Source organism: Crocodylus siamensis, chromosome 10 (assembly GCF_052110815.1).
Source record: "Crocodylus siamensis isolate JL-2025a chromosome 10, ASM5211081v1, whole genome shotgun sequence".
NCBI classification, from domain to species: domain Eukaryota; kingdom Metazoa; phylum Chordata; order Crocodylia; family Crocodylidae; genus Crocodylus; species Crocodylus siamensis.
This window is the reverse complement of record NC_143404.1, coordinates 45,500,327-45,518,208: the sequence shown is the minus strand read 5'-3', so window position 1 is coordinate 45,518,208 and position 17,882 is coordinate 45,500,327. Positions and strand designations below refer to the sequence as shown.

General features: G+C 43.6%; 1 protein-coding gene across 4 annotated transcripts in view; it reads right to left on the bottom strand.

The window, feature by feature from the left end:
* Nucleotides 1-17,882, bottom strand: part of TOX2 (TOX high mobility group box family member 2) — a 384,827-nt gene that overhangs the window by 55,992 nt on the left and 310,953 nt on the right. For 3 of the 4 annotated variants that reach the window (XM_090020462.1, XM_090020464.1, XM_090020465.1), the window contains one exon: nucleotides 10,634-10,873. The exons of the other annotated variant lie outside the window; for it this stretch is intronic. In XM_090020462.1, coding sequence (XP_089876588.1) covers nucleotides 10,634-10,873 — 240 coding nt within the window. The remainder of the gene's footprint in view (nucleotides 1-10,633; nucleotides 10,874-17,882) is intronic. 4 annotated transcript variants of the gene reach the window in all.

Here is a 17,882-nt window from a genome sequence, read left to right as displayed (position 1 = left end):
AGGTTATCGGTTCTATACAGAATGAACAAACCTGGAATAGAAGACTGTTTTCTATCTGCCTCACACTTGATGTCTCACTAGCACTTCTCTATGACTTTTCTAGTCATCCTATTCCTTAGTCACTCAAGGATTTCATGACACTATTATGGTGTTAATCTAGTATAGATCAGCCATTTAAGTAGCAATATCTTGAATGGCTTCTCACTGTCCAATTAAGGAGTATATTTTATCCATTGCTGCTTCTATTGTTGCTGCTCCAAAGATATTAATCAGGTTAGTTAAACATGATTTCTCTTGGGATATCCTGTGGAGTTATAGTGCTCAGTCATCTCTACCTGGTCTCCCATTGCATGCTTGATCAGTCATTCAGGAACATCTCCTAGTCATTCAGGAGCATTCCCTAGACTTCCTGGTCTGAGTTTTCCACAGCTCTTTCACTGATCTCTTTTGAATAGGTGGGCCTCTCACACCAGCTTCTCACCCATTTTCTACTCTGCTTCACTCTAACTGTGCCTCAAGTCTTGTATTTTGTATCTATCCCATCTACCTGAACTGTGAGATGCAGCCTTGGAAAATTCATTACTTTCAATCATAGTACTGTAATCTTCCCTCTTTATATTAGTTTCATGAGCTCCTCATTGTTGCTCCAGCAGTGCATTTTCTTCTGTGGGGTCATATTTATTTACTCCTGTGAACATCAAGACTGAAATGGTAGTCTGCTATAACCTACCTGCTACCCAATTCTTCTACACAACTTTCCATTAAACATGTCCCAGGTGTTTTTTCACTTGCTTTTGCTAATTTCCTTCTACTTCTTCCTAATTCTCCCCATTCTCTACTTGTTTTGCTTCTCTGTAGTTTTTAGCCAGTAGGACACACCCTTTTTTTTTCTTCAAAATGTGCTTCAGTATTGTTAATTCCCTTGATTAATTCAGTCTTCCATTGTTTTCTCAACCAGCTCTAATCCTGATTTCAAGCCTAATAAAGTTATCATTCCTCTTTACAAGTCCTTCCCCAACTTCCATCATCCTGACTATGTTTTGTGTGTGTGTTTCTTCATACAGTACAAACCTCACCCTGCACTAGTCAGGCAAAGGAACCACATGCATTTGTAGAGCACAGAGAAAATAATCGCACATGATCATTGTGCTTCTTTCGGAGACATTTGACAGGCAACTGTGCCTTACCCCTGTTGATGCAGACCATGCAAGTTGCATGAACACATGCAGGCAGGCACAGGCAACTGTGCCTTACCCCTGTTGATGCAGACCATGCAAGTTGCATGAACACATGCAGGCAGGCACACACACCAGACTCAAGTCTAGACTCAAGATATAGACATAAAAACAACTAACTGAAAGGTGAAAAGTGGCAAGGATTATTATGTACCAACTGCTCCACAAAAACTGTCATTTACTCAATATAGGTAAATAGAAGTTAAGCCAGAGAGCCACCACCCTCAATGAAAGAGGCTTTTACTTACCACAGAATAAGAGCAGTTACCAAGGAGCAGCTGCACTACAGTAAAGCCACGGCCCCTTCTTACCCCACTGAAAAGTATTTACATGCCCATACCCTCTTCTTACTCAGAGGTTGAATCTTTTGCTCCCTTTTAGCTTGTGCCACTGACCAACTTTTTCTGATGATAGGGTTAGACTTCAGATTGCATTAATATCCCTTGCTGAACCCTGCAACCCAGATTGCTTAACTGTAACTGCTTTTCTGAGACCGTTCTGTACTTATACCCCTAGGCATTCCATAATTACAAGACTGTCTGACATCTGTGATAGCCAATAAACAGGACATATAGTCAAAATGTTGAACATGAAGACAAAAAGTACATTTCTTGGTGAAGGATATTATTGCAGGCAGAGGGTAAGGTATCAGCTTGTGGCAGGTAAAAGAAAAATCCCATAGAGTGAAATACAGGTCCAGCAGGTAGAGAAGTACTTCTCAGTCAGGGTGCTATGAAGCCTAAGGTACTTTGAAATCCTTTCAAGGGTGCATCAGTGTGCTGTGTTACATTAACACATGATTTACATGATAAACCCAGAGATTTCAAATAGGAAACTATAACGTTAAAAACATTCTGACCTGTTGTTGTCTTTCTGAGTTCTTTGGAACAAAATAACTGCTCTACTATTTTTCTGTAGTCAGAAAGCAAGTGAAAACAAAGAGCTAGTATTTTCCAAAGGGTGCCTTGAGCAAATCTAGGGGAATCATGTCTAAAAAGTTTGAAAACAGCTGATGTAGAGGGAAAAGATCATTTAAAACTACTTCAACTCATGTGTCAGGGAAATCAAAATGGTGATCTAAGTAGAATAAACCTCACTGCACCCTTGGAAGTAGGGGGATATTATTATCTCCATCTTCTAGAAGGAAAAATGGAGAGACAGAGAGATTGACTTGTCCAAAGGTAAAAGCTTAGCCAGGAAAATAACAGGATAACTGTCTGCCAGTGCCATATTCTAGCTTCTGGAAACACTTTCCCTGAAGCAAAAAGATAGTGAGTTTTTGTGCTTATGAAGCCCCTGCCATGCACAGGCTACTAAGCAATTATATTAAAGAGTTACCACTTGATCAGGAAGATTTGTTTTAAACATTCAAAATAGACACAGACCTGAATATGGATTCATTAAGCATAAAATGTAATGAACCATGACTGACTGTCTGGGTAAAGAAGGTCCTTGTTATGATGGTTTTGCTGATTTGATTGCAAGACCAGCAATGCTAAGAAACTGTAGAGTTTTTAAGAGGATTCATTTTAGCTGGCACAGTTCTAGTCATGGGGACTAAAGGGCAGTAGTACTAATGTTCTCTGTTCATCAGCTCTTGACTGGTTATTAAGCCCTATTTCAGTGTAGTGAGATTTGTCAAATGGACAGTTGCCCATTAGCAAATGAGCAAGGAGACTAAAAAATTGCACTTAATTTAAAATTGCCAAATAGACTTGAATTAGAGTCCCTAGAGGTGAAAGGCCACCTTATTAGGTGGAAAAAAAACATAAGAAGGGTTCTCCCTACTAGTGAGTTATATGGTGTTACAGCTAATTTTAATTTTGTTTGATCTTTTGCACAAATCAAGATGGGGGAGGGGAGGGGAGAAGGAGCAACCACCCTGCAGTTATTATATTCATTCCCCTTCCCCACCCCTCCACCTGTCTCTCACCCATTGACTACCTCAATTTACATTTTCACTGGCTGGCTTTCTTACATGCATGCCGGGTTCTGTCTTCTTTACTATTCTATCCAGGAAGAGCACAGACCAACTGCAGATGGTTCCTCAGCCTGACAAAGGGTATGGGTACCCAAAAGCTTGCAAAGAAGAATTTTTCCAACTATTTGAGTTGGTCTAATAAAAAATATTGGATTTACCCAAAGGACCTTGTCTGCCTATGTCCTTAGACCAACACAGCTACAACCTACACCCCTGGCCAAAGCATGACATTAAACCAAAGGGCCAAGAACAACTATTAATTATCAGAAATTCTTATGACTTCACAATCACTTCCATAACCATTCATAATACTTTTCAGCCAAATGAAAGACTACGTGAGGGCGTATAGCTTATACCATTGAAGTATCTATAATTTTCATAATCTGTGCACCGAAAAATAGACTATGGTTTGAATTAATATTCTGGTAAATGAATGTGGTGCAGTGTAGTAAGACAGTCTGAGTATATGCAGGTGTCTTGAAAGCAGGTCACATGCAGGCTTTCCACATACAGGGACTCCCTAAAAATGTGTAAACAACTTAACACATTATTACTGGCCCAAGTCAAAACTGAAGAGGGGACGCATCTTACAATCACAGCAGGTGAAAGTGGAAGGACCTAGTCAAACAGTGCCATAGGACTGTCCATTTCAACTGGCTGAATTCCCTTGAACTATTACATCACTTTTGCTCCCTTTCTAAAAGTGCCAAAGACAATCAAGCTGCTGCAATCAGAGAAACACAGTGGCTGCTCCTTCCCAGCCGCATGGGAAGGATGGTAGACTTCACTGCACAGAAGACAGAAGGAAGTCTGGCCATTTTCTTTTTGTAGGGTTACCACATGACTGGGTTTTCCCTTGACATGTTCTCTTTTTTGGACCCCTGTGTTGTGTCCTGGCAGGTTTTATAACAGCACATGTCCAGCTTTCCTGCTCTCTGGGGCTGGCTGCTCCAAGCTGGGAGCAGTGAGCAAGGTTGGCTGTTGGGGGTCACATGCTCCCCATGTGGGATCCAACAAGGGGGGGGGGGGGGGGGGGGGGGGGGGAGGGAGAGAGAGAGAGAGAGAGAGCGCGCATGCTTGCAGTGATGGAGCTGCTTGGGCAGCAGGGCTGGGGAAGCAGGGGTCTGTGGGTTGGAAGTGAGGGGCATTGGCAGGGCTGGGGGGGAAGGGGCTGCAAGTCAGGAGTGAAGGGCACAGGGGATGGGAGGGGTGAAGGTGGTTTGGGTGTGCAGGGCACTGGTAGCACCAGAGGTCTGAGGATCGACAGTGAGGGGCACCAGCAGGGCTGGGGGCAGAGGCTGCAGGACCAGGGTGAGGGACACTGGCAGCGTGGGGGGGGCAGGGACTGCAGATTGGGAGTGAGGGGCACCAGAAGGGCTAAGGAACAGGGGCTGTGGATCAGGAGTGAGGGGCATGGGGGACAGGATGGGTGACTGTGGGTTGGGTGTGCAGGGCACAGGCAGCATTAGGGGGCTGTGGGTTGTGAATGAGGGGCACCAGCAAGGGGTGGGGGGCAGGGTACTGCTGTTTGGGAGTGAGGGGGACTGGCAGGACTGGGATCAGTGGGTCTGGAGTGAGGGGCAGTAGCAGGACTGTGGAGGTGTGGCTTGTCAGTGAAGGGCCACAGAATGGGCAGGGGCAGGGCACCAGCATGTCACTGCCCCCTCCACCATCATAATCCCCCTACCTGCCCCCACCCCTGGTGACAGGTGTCATCTTATTTGGACCTGGAAATATGGTAACCCAAAAAGACGGTGCATCGTGCATGATCCCATCAAAGCCTGGGGAGCTTAGCAAGTCATCCCTGCAACTGTTCCCTGGATAGGCTAGCTCCACCTCAGTGATCCAGTGCTTTCCTGGTACAATCTGGCTCATTGAGCACTCTTGTACTCTCCAGATACGATACATGAGCTTACTGCTTGCTGCAGAGGGAACTGCTATGAGGGCTGAATGCTTCTTGGTAAAGATCCTAAATAATAGCTGTGGGATGCCTCCAAAAGATACTGTTTGGGATGCATGTACATCTTAAGGTGTTTCCTGAGCTGCAACTGACTTTCAGATAACTGTCAATTTTATTTAAACATGGTAAAGCTCTTTGCTATTTATGAAACTGTAACCAATCTGTAGTAAAATATTTTCTTCCCTTGGAGAGGCAGGAGAACACTGGATGTAACCAAGGAGTAAGATGGGACAATTCACAGGTTAGGACTATAAACTTATAAAAAGGATATTCTGGACCTCTGGACTTCTACATTACCTTTTGACTTCATAAAATAAAGAAGATTTCTAAAGCACTGATGATGGGGGCTATAGAGAGTCCTGGCCCCCCACACCAGGAGAGTATGACTTTGAATGCATCTTACTTCTACAGTCAGGCTTGGAATTTCCAAGGGGGTTAGACACGCCAAATCCCCTAAAATTGTTCTTAAATTTTCCTTTGAAAATCCCATCCCTGGCAATATAATGGAAGCAATTTCAGACCACTGCTCTTGGATGAAAGAACACAGATTCAAGGCTGTTTAGCTTTCAGGACACAATGAGTGAAAACAAAACCACTGCATTTTCTGATTTCATGCAAGCACTAACATTCACTTTTAAGCTTTAAATACACTGGAAGTGATGTCAATTAAGGTATGTCTCTACTATCTGCCACTAAGACTGGGAGTGCTCCCATGAAACAAGTCCACAAGCACATTTGCTCCCACTTCTTGAGTGCCCAGGCCTAGCTATGAGCACATATAGAAGCTCAGAGGGGAAGCATGGTCAGAGGTCAGGAAAACAGATCTTACGATGATAGGCTGAGAGACATGGGACTCTTTAGCCTGGAAAAGCGTAGGCTCAGGGGTGATCTGATGGCCACCTATAAGTTTATCAGGGGTGACCACCAGGATCTGGGGGAACGTTTGTTCACCAGAGCACCCCAAGGGAGGGCCCACTATTCCCCTGCCATACCCAGGGCTGAACCAACCTGGCAGCAGGCACTGGTGAGGACAGGTGTGGAGGCACTGGCTTGGCTTGGCCTGGGCTGGCCTGGGCTGTGGGGACTGCTCTCTTCCCAGCTGGCTTTGGCTCCTTTACAGTCTGGCCAGACCTGGGCGTGGGGAGCTGGAAGCAATCCGGAGCTCCTGCAGCCCAGCCCAGGCTGGCCTTTCCACGCCCACCCTCAGCAGGACTTGTGGGACAGCTCAGCTTAACCCTGCAGCTCCAGCCCCAGCTTCAGCCCCGGGTGAGGCAGGCAAATGACGGGGCCATGCTGGCCAGCTCTGGCTATGCCCCCTACCACATGAACAGCCAGCAGGTTATAAAGCTGGGCAGACCCTGGCTGGGGTCCCCATGCCTGTAGGGGGAGATAAGGACATGTAATCCCCTCCCCTGCTCCCCGCCCCGGCTTCGCCTGAGAATGCTGCCCTGGCCACGCCCCCTCCTGCATGAGCAGCTAGTGGGGCAGAAATTCAGGCAGACCCCGGCTGGGGTCCCCATGTGTGTGGGAGAGAGGGGAGACAGGGGAGTTTAATCTCCCTCCCTGTCTCCACTTTGCCTGAGGTGCTGTTCTGGATGGTGTCTGGCTACCCCTCACCCGGGGACAATCCTGGCATGGCTGCTTCCCTCTTTGCCCTCCAGGCACACCCTGGCTGGGGTTCCTGCAGGGTAGGGTAGGGGTTAAAACCCCTCCCCACTCATTCTCAGTGGCCTGCAAGGACCTGGCCAAGCCCACCCCCCCGAGTCAGCTTCCTTCCAGTCTTGCAGCTGCTGCCGAAGGGAATGGAGGGCTGCTCCAGTGCCCTGCCCCCACTTGGCTTCTAGCCTAAGCCACTGCAGACATGTGGCTGCACTTCCAGAATCCAAAGTGAAAAATAGACTATTTGTCACTTACAAATTGGTTCTATCTATTCAGGTTAGACTAACATCTGAAGATTGAATCAATTCAGGCTTGGGCTTTTTGAATGTCTGTACTTAGCCTAAAAGTTGCCTTAACTGTCTTATAAGAATCTCACACTTCCTCCAAATACTTCATTATCACTAACATCCATCATTGACACAGTGGATGTATAAGAAATGTATCAGCAAATAAAGAGTGATTTACAGCCTAGTCCTAGTCCTGCCTGGCAGCAGGCACTGGTGAGGATAGGTGTGGAGGCACTGGCTTGGCTTGGCCTGGGCTGGGCTGGGCTGTGGGGACTGCTCTCTTCCCAGCTGGCTTTGGCTCCTTTACAGTCTGGCCAGACCTGGGCATGGGGAGCTGGAAGCAATCCGGAGCTACGTTATTAGACTGAAACTGGAAGAGATATAGTGGAGAACAATGAAGCCGACACAGAGTAAGTCTCAAACTCATACTGTATTGACAAGGAGAATTTTAGCTGCTAGGGCTGTGCCAAATAGTCACCATCAAATTCCAACACTGCAAAATGTAAGGATTTCAGAAAATCCATTTGTTTTCAGATAAAAATGTCAATTCTTGCAATTTAGTTCCAATGAAGATCAACATCCACACAATGTTCTGATATATCATGTTCTGAAGTGAAAACTGCTATTTATGGAAATGAAATGAAAATAGAGATTTTTTTTCCTGAAATCTCATGAGGAAGAACTTATTTTGGTTTAGCCCTGGTGCTACATCTCAGTTGTCACTGTATTATTTGTTAACCCATTTATACACACAGAGCTTGTTACAATTTATTTTCAGAAAGTTTTTCTTTTGAAAATGTGGTTGCACTGCCAACAAACTACTGATCCTCGTAAAAGTGTGTAATCATTTGAGACCTTAGGAATGACAGTTTGGCTGTATCCAAATGTGCAGGGGTGTGTGCCTACAGTGGCACAAATAGTAGTGGCACAAATTTGTGCCGCTTCGTAACTCAGCATACGCCCCTGCACATACACTTTGTTGCAGGACACTGTGTCCCACTTGGGGCAAACTGCCCTTGTCCAGCTCCTCCCAAAGCAGCCAGGGTATGAATGGAGGAGTGGAGATGCTTTGGCCAGAAGCCAGAGCATTTCCCTGGAGGACCAAGCCTCCATTTGTTCCAGAGCATGCTATTGTAACATGCTCTGTGCTGGGTTTTTTTCTGTTTTTATTTTATTTTTTGCTGCCAGGAAATCCTGGTAACAAATTTTGACCCCATGCTGCAAATTTGCAGTGTGGGGCACACTTTAATGTTCCACGTGTGCAGTTTGTGTAGCCAAACTGCATGTGGGTTCTTGGCCTTTGTGCTCAAAAGCTTGTCTAACATTTCTCCCAAATATAGAGCTGGTCCAATAAAAAGATATCACCAAAAAAATCCTTACCTTTCATTTATTTCCTAGACTATCCAGGAAATAACAACACTTCAACACTATTACATCATTAAAAGTAATAGTAAGTGAAAGACTTCCAGGGGTAGTCTTGCCATGAAAGTCTTAAAAGAAGGGTAAGCATTATCCCACAAAGTTGCTACTTCAGGCATCAAAGTACTGAATGATCAGTGAGTGCCCATGAACACTGTAGCTGTGCCATCACCATCACTATACTCTGCCTGGGCAGGAGGAGTTTGCTTTGCTGGTGTATTACCTAAGAAGACTGTAGGATGACTAAAGTGGTCTAGAAGTCTTAGCCCAAGTTCTCTTTTGATCCTTCTTTCCTATCAATCCCACTGAGGCAAATGATTTTTACTCTATATTCTCTTCTATGCATTTAATCCTGCCTTCTCAACATCTTACATATACCAATTCACTTCATCCACTGAAGACACTTCACATCTACCAGCTTTTGATTGGCAGTCTAATAGTAATAGCAAGCAAATTTCACAAAAGCCAAGGCGTTTATCTGCACTAGGGGTGTCAAACTCATCTGGCTCTGTGGGCCATATGAACAGTATAGGGCTGGTCCATGGGAAGGATAAACAGCATGTGGCCAGCTCCATGGGACAGACTGGGCTCATGGACCTACTCCCTCCTGCCCCCACCCCTGTACATTGGATCCAGTGCAGGCAGCGCTTTCTCTAGCCAGTCCAGGACACACATCATACCCACTCCAGCCTGGCAATGACCCATGCTATGCATGGCACCCACCCAGGAGCCAGATGATAGGGATTCACAGGCCAGATCTGGCCTATAAGTCATATCTCTGACACTTGTGGCCTACACTGAGATGACTACAGTGTACTATACTCATAATTGAGTTAGTTTTAATATAGCTGGCTTAAGAACTGGTAACACTCTAACCAATGCAACATGAAACTCACTGGGCATGCCTACTCATGCCATTAATGTGCAGCAATAAACTCTGGAGTTTATTGCTCCTGGGAAGTTCCTGGGCACACTATTTTACATGTGACCCTGGACCACAACACATTGAGATGGGTTGGAGCAACCCTAGTTGGCAGGGTGTTGAGGAGGGTCAGCCTGCCAGCCTGGGGCTGCTGCAACCAGGCTCAATGTGCTGTGAAGGGGTTGGCTGGAGCATGAGTGTACTTCAGGGTTGAGCTAGCTGGCAGGTAGCCCCCACACTGAAGCCAGCCAGGTCAGTGTCTACATGCTGTGCACGAGAAAACTCTGCAGCAGGGTAGTATTTGTATTTACAGGGAGGTATTTACAAGTACTACCCTGCTGTGAAGTTTATTGGTTTCCTGTGTCCCAATAAGGGTGCACGTATAGACAGCGAGACATTTACTGCAGAGCTAATTAGTCAGCTCTGCAGGAAACATCTTGTGTAGATGTGCTGACTGAAGCTGAATTTACTCTGCTTTTTTTGCCTGTTGTGACTGTTGTGTAGACATGCCCTGTGTCATTATCAGTTTACTGACTGTTCTAGCTAAAAACTTTTGGCTAAAAAGCTACCCAGGTGAATTAAAAGATAGAGGATGTTTCTGTGTTATTTGACATTTGTGCTGCTATGATTAGCTAACACATACAACTTCCAGTGGGCTAGCTAAGCTCCTGGCTCGATTTTTGCCTTTTGCCCCTTATTCTCCCTCCCCCCATTCTCCCCCCCCCAAAAAAAAAACTGATATGTGTCTGCAGAGCAGTCTTGCAATTGGAAAAAAAAAAAATCAAGCATTAAACAATGTATTTATTATCAAAATCCTATCTGAAAAAAACACTGTAGCATGATACATCTAGCAATTGCAGAAGATAAGAAATCTTTTAGGGAAGAGATTTCTCTCAGAATTAGGGGCCTTCACTATGCTAGCTGTTACAAACTCCAATACAACATAGTGATGTTTGATATGATTTGCAAACCTGTCATAGATTCCCACTTCATAGCTAAGAATTGTTCTCTGTAAACAATCTCCCTGTCTCAAGGAAAGTCTCTCTTTTTTGTATCCAATGGAAAGACAAAGGCTTATTCTCTTATTACTGCAAGTTATTTTTATAACTGTAAAAATCATCTCTCATTCTCTTACAATATGTCTGTCAAAACAGGCATGGCTGCACGTACCTTATAATGTGATTCTGTCTCCTCTTCCTGAGTAGAACTGGAAGGAGAAGGTGTAGCAGATTTACTTCCTGGGGGTGATGGGGAACCATGGGTAACACCACTCCGCATACCCATCTGAGAAATCAGCTGTGACTGGCTGAGGGCAGTCATGGGACCGGCTAACATCCCTGGTCGATTGATCAGGGGAACTTGACGGTTGGAATCATAGGAAGTGGCATCCGAATGGACCATCTCCTGGATCTGAGTTAGGAGAATATTACTTTTTAATCAAAATGTATTTATATATTATAAATTTATTATAAAATTACTTTCTGTTGAATTTGATTGTTTGCTTTAGAAATTTGATGTAGAACTGGTTGAGAAAAATCTTTCCTGCTCTTTTCCAAAACAAGAGAAGAAAGCAAATTGCCCAATGTTAACTCGGTGTTTCTACTTCCTGGAATTTTCTTTCCATCTGTGAAGGGGTCTAAGGGTAAAAATAGACCCTGCATTTCTTCCAGGACAAAGCCTTTTATTACAAAATTCTACAGATATACAGGCCTATTGTCTCATTTAAGTACCTGTGAAATATATCTGAGATAACAGTTTTTCCCTGCACATTTGAAGGTAATTTGAGGGAGGTATATTTTTAATTTTTCCTTAGTACCCAAGATCCACAAAACTGGCAACCCAGGATGCCCCATTATCTCTGGCACTGGCACCATCATTGAGGGAGTTTCTGGCTATCCTATTCCTGCCTCTGTCCTATTCTGATACACCACTTGGGGCATGAGCTATTTGAAAGACACCCCATATTTCTTAAAAAAACTGGGCTCCATTGACAAGCTTCCAGCAAACACTATATTAGCTGCTATGGATGCCATGTCTCTGTTAACCACCATCCCCCATGAGGATGGACTAAAAGCCATAAAGACCCCGATCCATGATAAGGACACTGCTTTTGTTTCCATTACACTCTCCTGATTTGTCCTCACACACAACTATTTCAGGTTGGGGACTCCCTATACCTATAAATAAAAGGCATTGCCTCAGGCATGCCTATGCCCCACAATATGCCAATATATTTACGGCAGACCTTAAAGTCTGTTTCCTTCATGGCTGCCCACTCATCCCTCTGGTATACATCAGGTACATCAATAGCTTCTTCATAATATGGACACATCAGAAGGTATCTCTAGAGCAATTTCACTAGGACTTTAATACCTTCCACCCCTCTATCAAACTACTTCTGAAATACTTCACAAAGCAGATTCATTTCCTAGACACTACAGTAAAGTCTGCAGTGGTTACATCATCACCACATTGTATAAGAAACCAACCAGCTGCCACAGCTACCTTCATGCCACCAGCTTTCACTATAAAGCACACCACTAGATCCATTATCTATAGCCAAGTTCTTTGTTACAGTTGTATCTGCTCTGATGCCACCAACTGGGATGCACACCGTAATGCTCTGGAGAAGGGATTCCTACAATTACAATAAAATCCCAAATTTATAGCGACTCAAATCAACAAAGCCAGAGCCAGACCTCATTCTGACCTGCTTCAATACTAACCCTAGGACAAGGACAAAATAATCCCTCTGGTTGTCATTTGTAGCCCCCAGCTTGAACACTTTAGACACAAAGGGTGCTTGCACATGTACAAAAAAACCAACCAAACAAAAACCAGTGCTTTACTTTAAATTTGACACTTTCCTATGCCGAGCTCTGCCCATGCCCAAAAATGGTAGTGCATTACTTCAACGCAGCTCACTGGATTTCGGTAAAGGTCCAGTGCGTTAGGGAGGATTTTTGGTGCTTTTATCTAATAGCTTATTGAATCAGCTTTAGTTAAAAGTTCCAAAAAGCCCTGCTGAAGCACGCGATCTTTATAGACATTGCAGAGCCAGGCTGAAGTAACACCCTGCTTCTTTTAGTAAAGCACATGTGTTTGCGTTTTTTTTAACTTCTGCAAGCAGCCATAATTAATGACCTCCTGGAAAGGGATGACTGTCTTAAGGTAGTCATGGGGGACAAACCTGTCTTGGCTTACAGACAGCACCCCCAACCTCAAAGTGCATCTCTCAAGTGGCAGATTAATTAACTCCCATCCTCACTGAGTCAGGCTTTGCAATGGACCCTAATGACTTCTATGTCCAACATCACTAGAGATCACATCATCACTGCACCAAATAACAAGAAGTAAACATCTAAGGTTCATTCACCTGCAGTTGCATATATAATATATCCCACCACCTTCTTATAATAACCACTTGCTGTTTATATTGGACAAACGGTGTGATCTCTATGTGTAAGCATGAATGAACACTAATCTGACATCAAGTGCAGAAAGACAAGACACAAAGGCTCCCTATACATGTGCGTGGGGGTGGGTAGGTGGGGTACTAGAACAGTTCCCAGAGGGTGGGTAGGTGGGATGCTAGAATAGTTCCTGGACAGGCACTCTAATTAAAACGGCTCACTGTCATGTGTATTAAGGCCCCGCACATTTTAAAATGGTTGCAGGACACTTTATCTAATCTTCATTCAATGAGGTTTAAATAAAGCACCCCCACAGCCAGTTTAAAGTGCACGGGGGCTTAATACACGTGACGGTGAGGTGACACTGGAGCATTCTAATTAGAATGTGAACAAGCACAAATATAGGCAGTTGAAGGTCTGTGCCAGAACACTTTAACCACCTTGGTCATTCCTTCACTGACCTCAGGGTTGTTGTTCTTAGGCACTATTTCAAAAAATAGTTTGAATGGGAAACAGTGGAACAAGAAATCATCCACAAACCAGGTTGTGTTAAGCAGGGTTTAAACAGGGACTATGGATTCTTATGCCATTACCTGGATTTGCTTATGTGACCCCATTGTTCCTATAGTTCTTTACCTGTATGCCTCTCCCAGCTCTGTCTCCCTTCCTTTCCTACTCCCTCCTTCCTTCCTACCTTTTGTATTCAAATCACTTCACTTTATACGCTGCTCTATGCTGCCCTTTCATAGCATCTGATAAACTGAGCTTGAGTTCATTACAACTTATGCTCTTTATATCTTTTTTAGTTGATCTATAATGACCTAACACCTCCCTACCCACACTGCTACCTTATAGTGTGGAGAACAGCTGAATTTGTGGTATATGGCACTGTAGATGTGTCTGTGCTGCCACATACTGCATGGCCACACTTGTCTGGACGTGGCCCAGGTGTCAGGACAAAACTGTTCTGTGGGCTTTCCACCCTGAGCTGAAGCATCTGATTCTGGTCCTTGGATGCCAAATCAACTGGGCCAATGGTGTGAGCAAATTCATATGATATGCAGGCTTGGTTCAGGCCTGCATGTTTGAAAGCTCAGCCCTGGTGCACTCAGTAACATAGCTTTATTAAGTCCTGATTACATGTGCTACATATGAACAAATACAACTGACACGCCAAAAAAGAGCTTTCAGTTTAAAAAGTTGCCAACATTTCTTATTATGTATTGTTATTTATTTGGATCGTTAGTTTTCTCTTGGGCTTAAACTGAAATTTAAAACTATGAGTAAACATGAATGATGAAGCAGAACAAGTGGAAGCCCTCCCTTTCATCCCCTCCACCAGACATGCCTGGGTTTGGCTTTGGGACACGAGACAATGTATAAATAAGTTTTGTTGTAAAATGTGTTCTTTGGTCTGAATACAAAACTAAAGGAAAAAAAGGGAATTTAAAAAAGAATGATCATTTAGCTCAAAAAACCCAGATCCTCAAAAGTGCCAGCCACTGCAGTTCCAGTGAAGTTTATGGAGGCACTATAGCAATTTACAAGTAACATATTGTGGACTTTCAGGGACAGTATGCTCCCAGGGGCTACACTGGCTGACAGGTGCACACAAAAGAGAGCTTTAAGTATGATGCAAGAGACTGATCTCCAAACCTCTTTACCTGCCACTGCCCTGAGTATAGCATCAATTTCACAGAGGATTTCTGGAATATATTTTTATTTTTTAAATAACAGATACAACTGATTAACTCATTCACTAACATCAGACCTCTGTACTTAAAACAAGGGGCTCCATTCAGGTAGGTCTGAGCCTGCTGAACTGCCAGAGAAGGGAAAAGTTTCTATCTATAATCATAAGTTTAAAACCTGCTACCCAATGCCTTGGAACACAGAGCTAATGGCAACCTTTGCCTTAAAACACAGGTGGAAATGTGAAGTTAGAGCCTCTGAAAGGGCTGGAAACCATTAAAAATCAAACTGTGCAAGAAGGACTAAAAAAAGAAAAGAAAAGGAAGAATTCCATTTTTCTGGGTAGAAAATCTGTACATCAAGTTTGTATGGAAGATAGAACAGACTCTTATCATCAGTTTAACTGCAAATCTTATCTGTACAAGGTGCTATATAAACCATCAAATAATAGAGCACTAGTAAAATACCAAATGATCCTTAAGGTGTGCTATGGAGTGTGGCTATATGGAGAAACCTTATTGTAGAGAAGCTGAAATTCATGCTTTATACTTCTAAAAAATATTTGTTGTCCAGGTGTTTCCAGTTTTATTATGCTGCCATCCATTTCTCAAAAATTCTTGATAGATTCTATTTATCTATCTATCTATCTAGCCTCCATTTAGATGTCTGTCCTTCGAATATGATCTCTGGCTGCAAGTTTTCTACTGAGGTATTGCAGATACCCCCAGCACCATGGTGATAGGCAGAGTATGGGAACCCACTTGCTGCACATAGAGTGACTAGATAAAATAGATAGATAAAGGGCAGATGTTCAGGTGGTGTAAATCAGGGTAACTCAGCCAAAATCAATAGATCTATGCTGATTTACAGCTGGTGAACCTACCTATTAAAGATGTTACTAAATCAGCCTGTCATAACAGTATCTGAGTACCAAGTGACTTCAACTCAGGTTTAGGAACATGATTCTTTTTCAAGAAGGAGAAATCTGGAGCAGATTAAGCCACATGATAAGAAGGCAGTTTTCACTGAGAGGAGAAACACTATTAGACGCATCAGTCTTAAGAAACTGTGCTTTTTGTATCCGAGGAGAACCCAAGGCCATTAACCCCATAGCAGTGTCCAATCTATTTTATTCAAAGTCTATTTTCAGGTTTTATTGTTTGATGTTACACCTTTCAGAACAATGTTTACAGGGTACAGAATCATGTACAAAAGCTAAACATTCAAACTCCATTCCATGTACACAAATATTATGCTTGTACATAGATATCTTGAGGTTCTTTGAACTAATTTCCATTGGTAACATCACCAAAGGAAGCACACATAGTTGCTACTGCATATTTGCATGGAGAATCTTCCTCTGCTATTGAAAACTTTGCCCTGTAATAAATGCAGAATTGTCAGATGGAAAAACTCAGGAGGACAAATCTGAATCCTTATCCTGCCTTGCTGCATGCCCTTGTACTTTTCAAGGATGAGTTTTCTGGAATCTGCTTATCTGGCATAAATACGGTAGCAGTAGTGCTACATGATGGTCCTTGTTTGGATCTAAGGTTGTAGAGAAATACTGAAAATTATGTTCCAATACTTGGGAATGATGTGCGCATATAATTAAATACCATACTATAATGAACAGGCACAAGGAGGTAGTTAAGATCGAAGGTCCAATCATAGCCTTGAAATTTACTGACATTTGAAACTTTAATGATTTAATAAAATTTAATATCAAACACTGAAATAATTTCCTTTTTTTCACCCCAGGGATTGGAAAAAAAAGGACCTCTTACACAAAGGCTCCAAACCAGCCAAAGTTGTGACATTACTCTGAAGCAAGATGGCTTCACAGCTAGCAAGTTCAGAAACAAATCTAAATTTGTTTTAAGATGTAACTCAGATAACTCAAGGTGAGGGGTGCTTTTCTCACACCTGATGGTTGCACCGCTGGCCAATATGGATACAATTTTTTTTTGAGACAGCTCTTCAGAATTTCAAAACTGCAGTCAGTTCTGATCACATTTAAAGGAGATTAGGAGAAATAAAAGGTGTCCAGACTAAGATAACAAAACATGTCAGAGGCCTGGAAAGAGTTCCATGTAAAAAAGAACAGGAAAGTTTTCAAATGAGATTTAGGTGAGGTGAAATGCCAGAGCTGAACATAAAAATAAACAGCCCACTTTAAATTTAAATTTACATTTATTGTTTCTCACAATGCAAGAATGAGGGGACAGGTGATAAGACTGAAAGGGAATTAACCACAAACAGAAAAAAGGATGCATGAATACTGCATAACTAATTGGCAGATGCACCACTGCCTCCAGATATTATTGGGCGTGAGTAGACAAAATGAGGGCCCGTGTGCACCACACTGTAAGGTGGGTTAAATGCTTTAGCACTGCTTTATGGTGCTGGTGTTTGCACCTGTTGGCAGCATATTGCACATTAGTTCCAGCCACTTTAGCACCTTAAGTGACTTGGGGCGCAGCAAACTAAAACACCTCCAGGACAGTTTTAGTTTGCTGCCCTACAGCCGTGGAGTGAAGCACCGGGCTCCGTGCTTGCACACTGGCAGCAGCCCAGGAAGGCAAGCTCCACTGAACTAAAAAAAATAAGTGGCAAGCCTGCCTGCCTGCATGAGCTGTGTGGGGACCCATCCCTCTCCTCCATGGCTGCAGTGTTCCTTGGGACTGCCTGACCTGGTACCTGTGGGTGGGTGCTGCCTGGGGGTGGGGGCTACCACTGCCTCAGAGGGAAGCACCAGTTCCTCCCCTCCCCCCTGCAGCCCAGGGACCACTCTCCCCACCAGCAGCTCACCCTCCCCACCCTGCTGCTGGAGGCACAGGTAAGAGATGGGTGTACATGAAACAGGGGTTTACTTCGCCTTAAATTGTAGCGGTATTTTAAAAAACTCACTGCTTCAATTTAGAGCTCCCATTTCTTCTACACACGTGCATTGACTCCAGTGACTCCTTGGATGATTAAAAAAAGAATGAGATGTATAAGGGTAATGAGAACCTCTACTAATACTTTAGAATAAAATATTTTAAAGGACATAAAGCATCAAGGTCCATGGTGTAAATCAATCTTAAACTGGCTAGGGCTGGAAAGGAGTATCTTGCATTGTGCAAAGACAGCTTGAACCAGATAGGCACAGAAGCCCTCACTGTACTACCAGCTACTAAACAATGTTGGTGTTTTTGGAAAAAGAATGCCAGTTTGTATAATTCTTCTTCAATAAACCCAGTACCACTTCACTGGGGCATTCTTAAGCCCTGATTTTGAAAAGATATAGGAATGCATCCAGCTCTCCAGACATG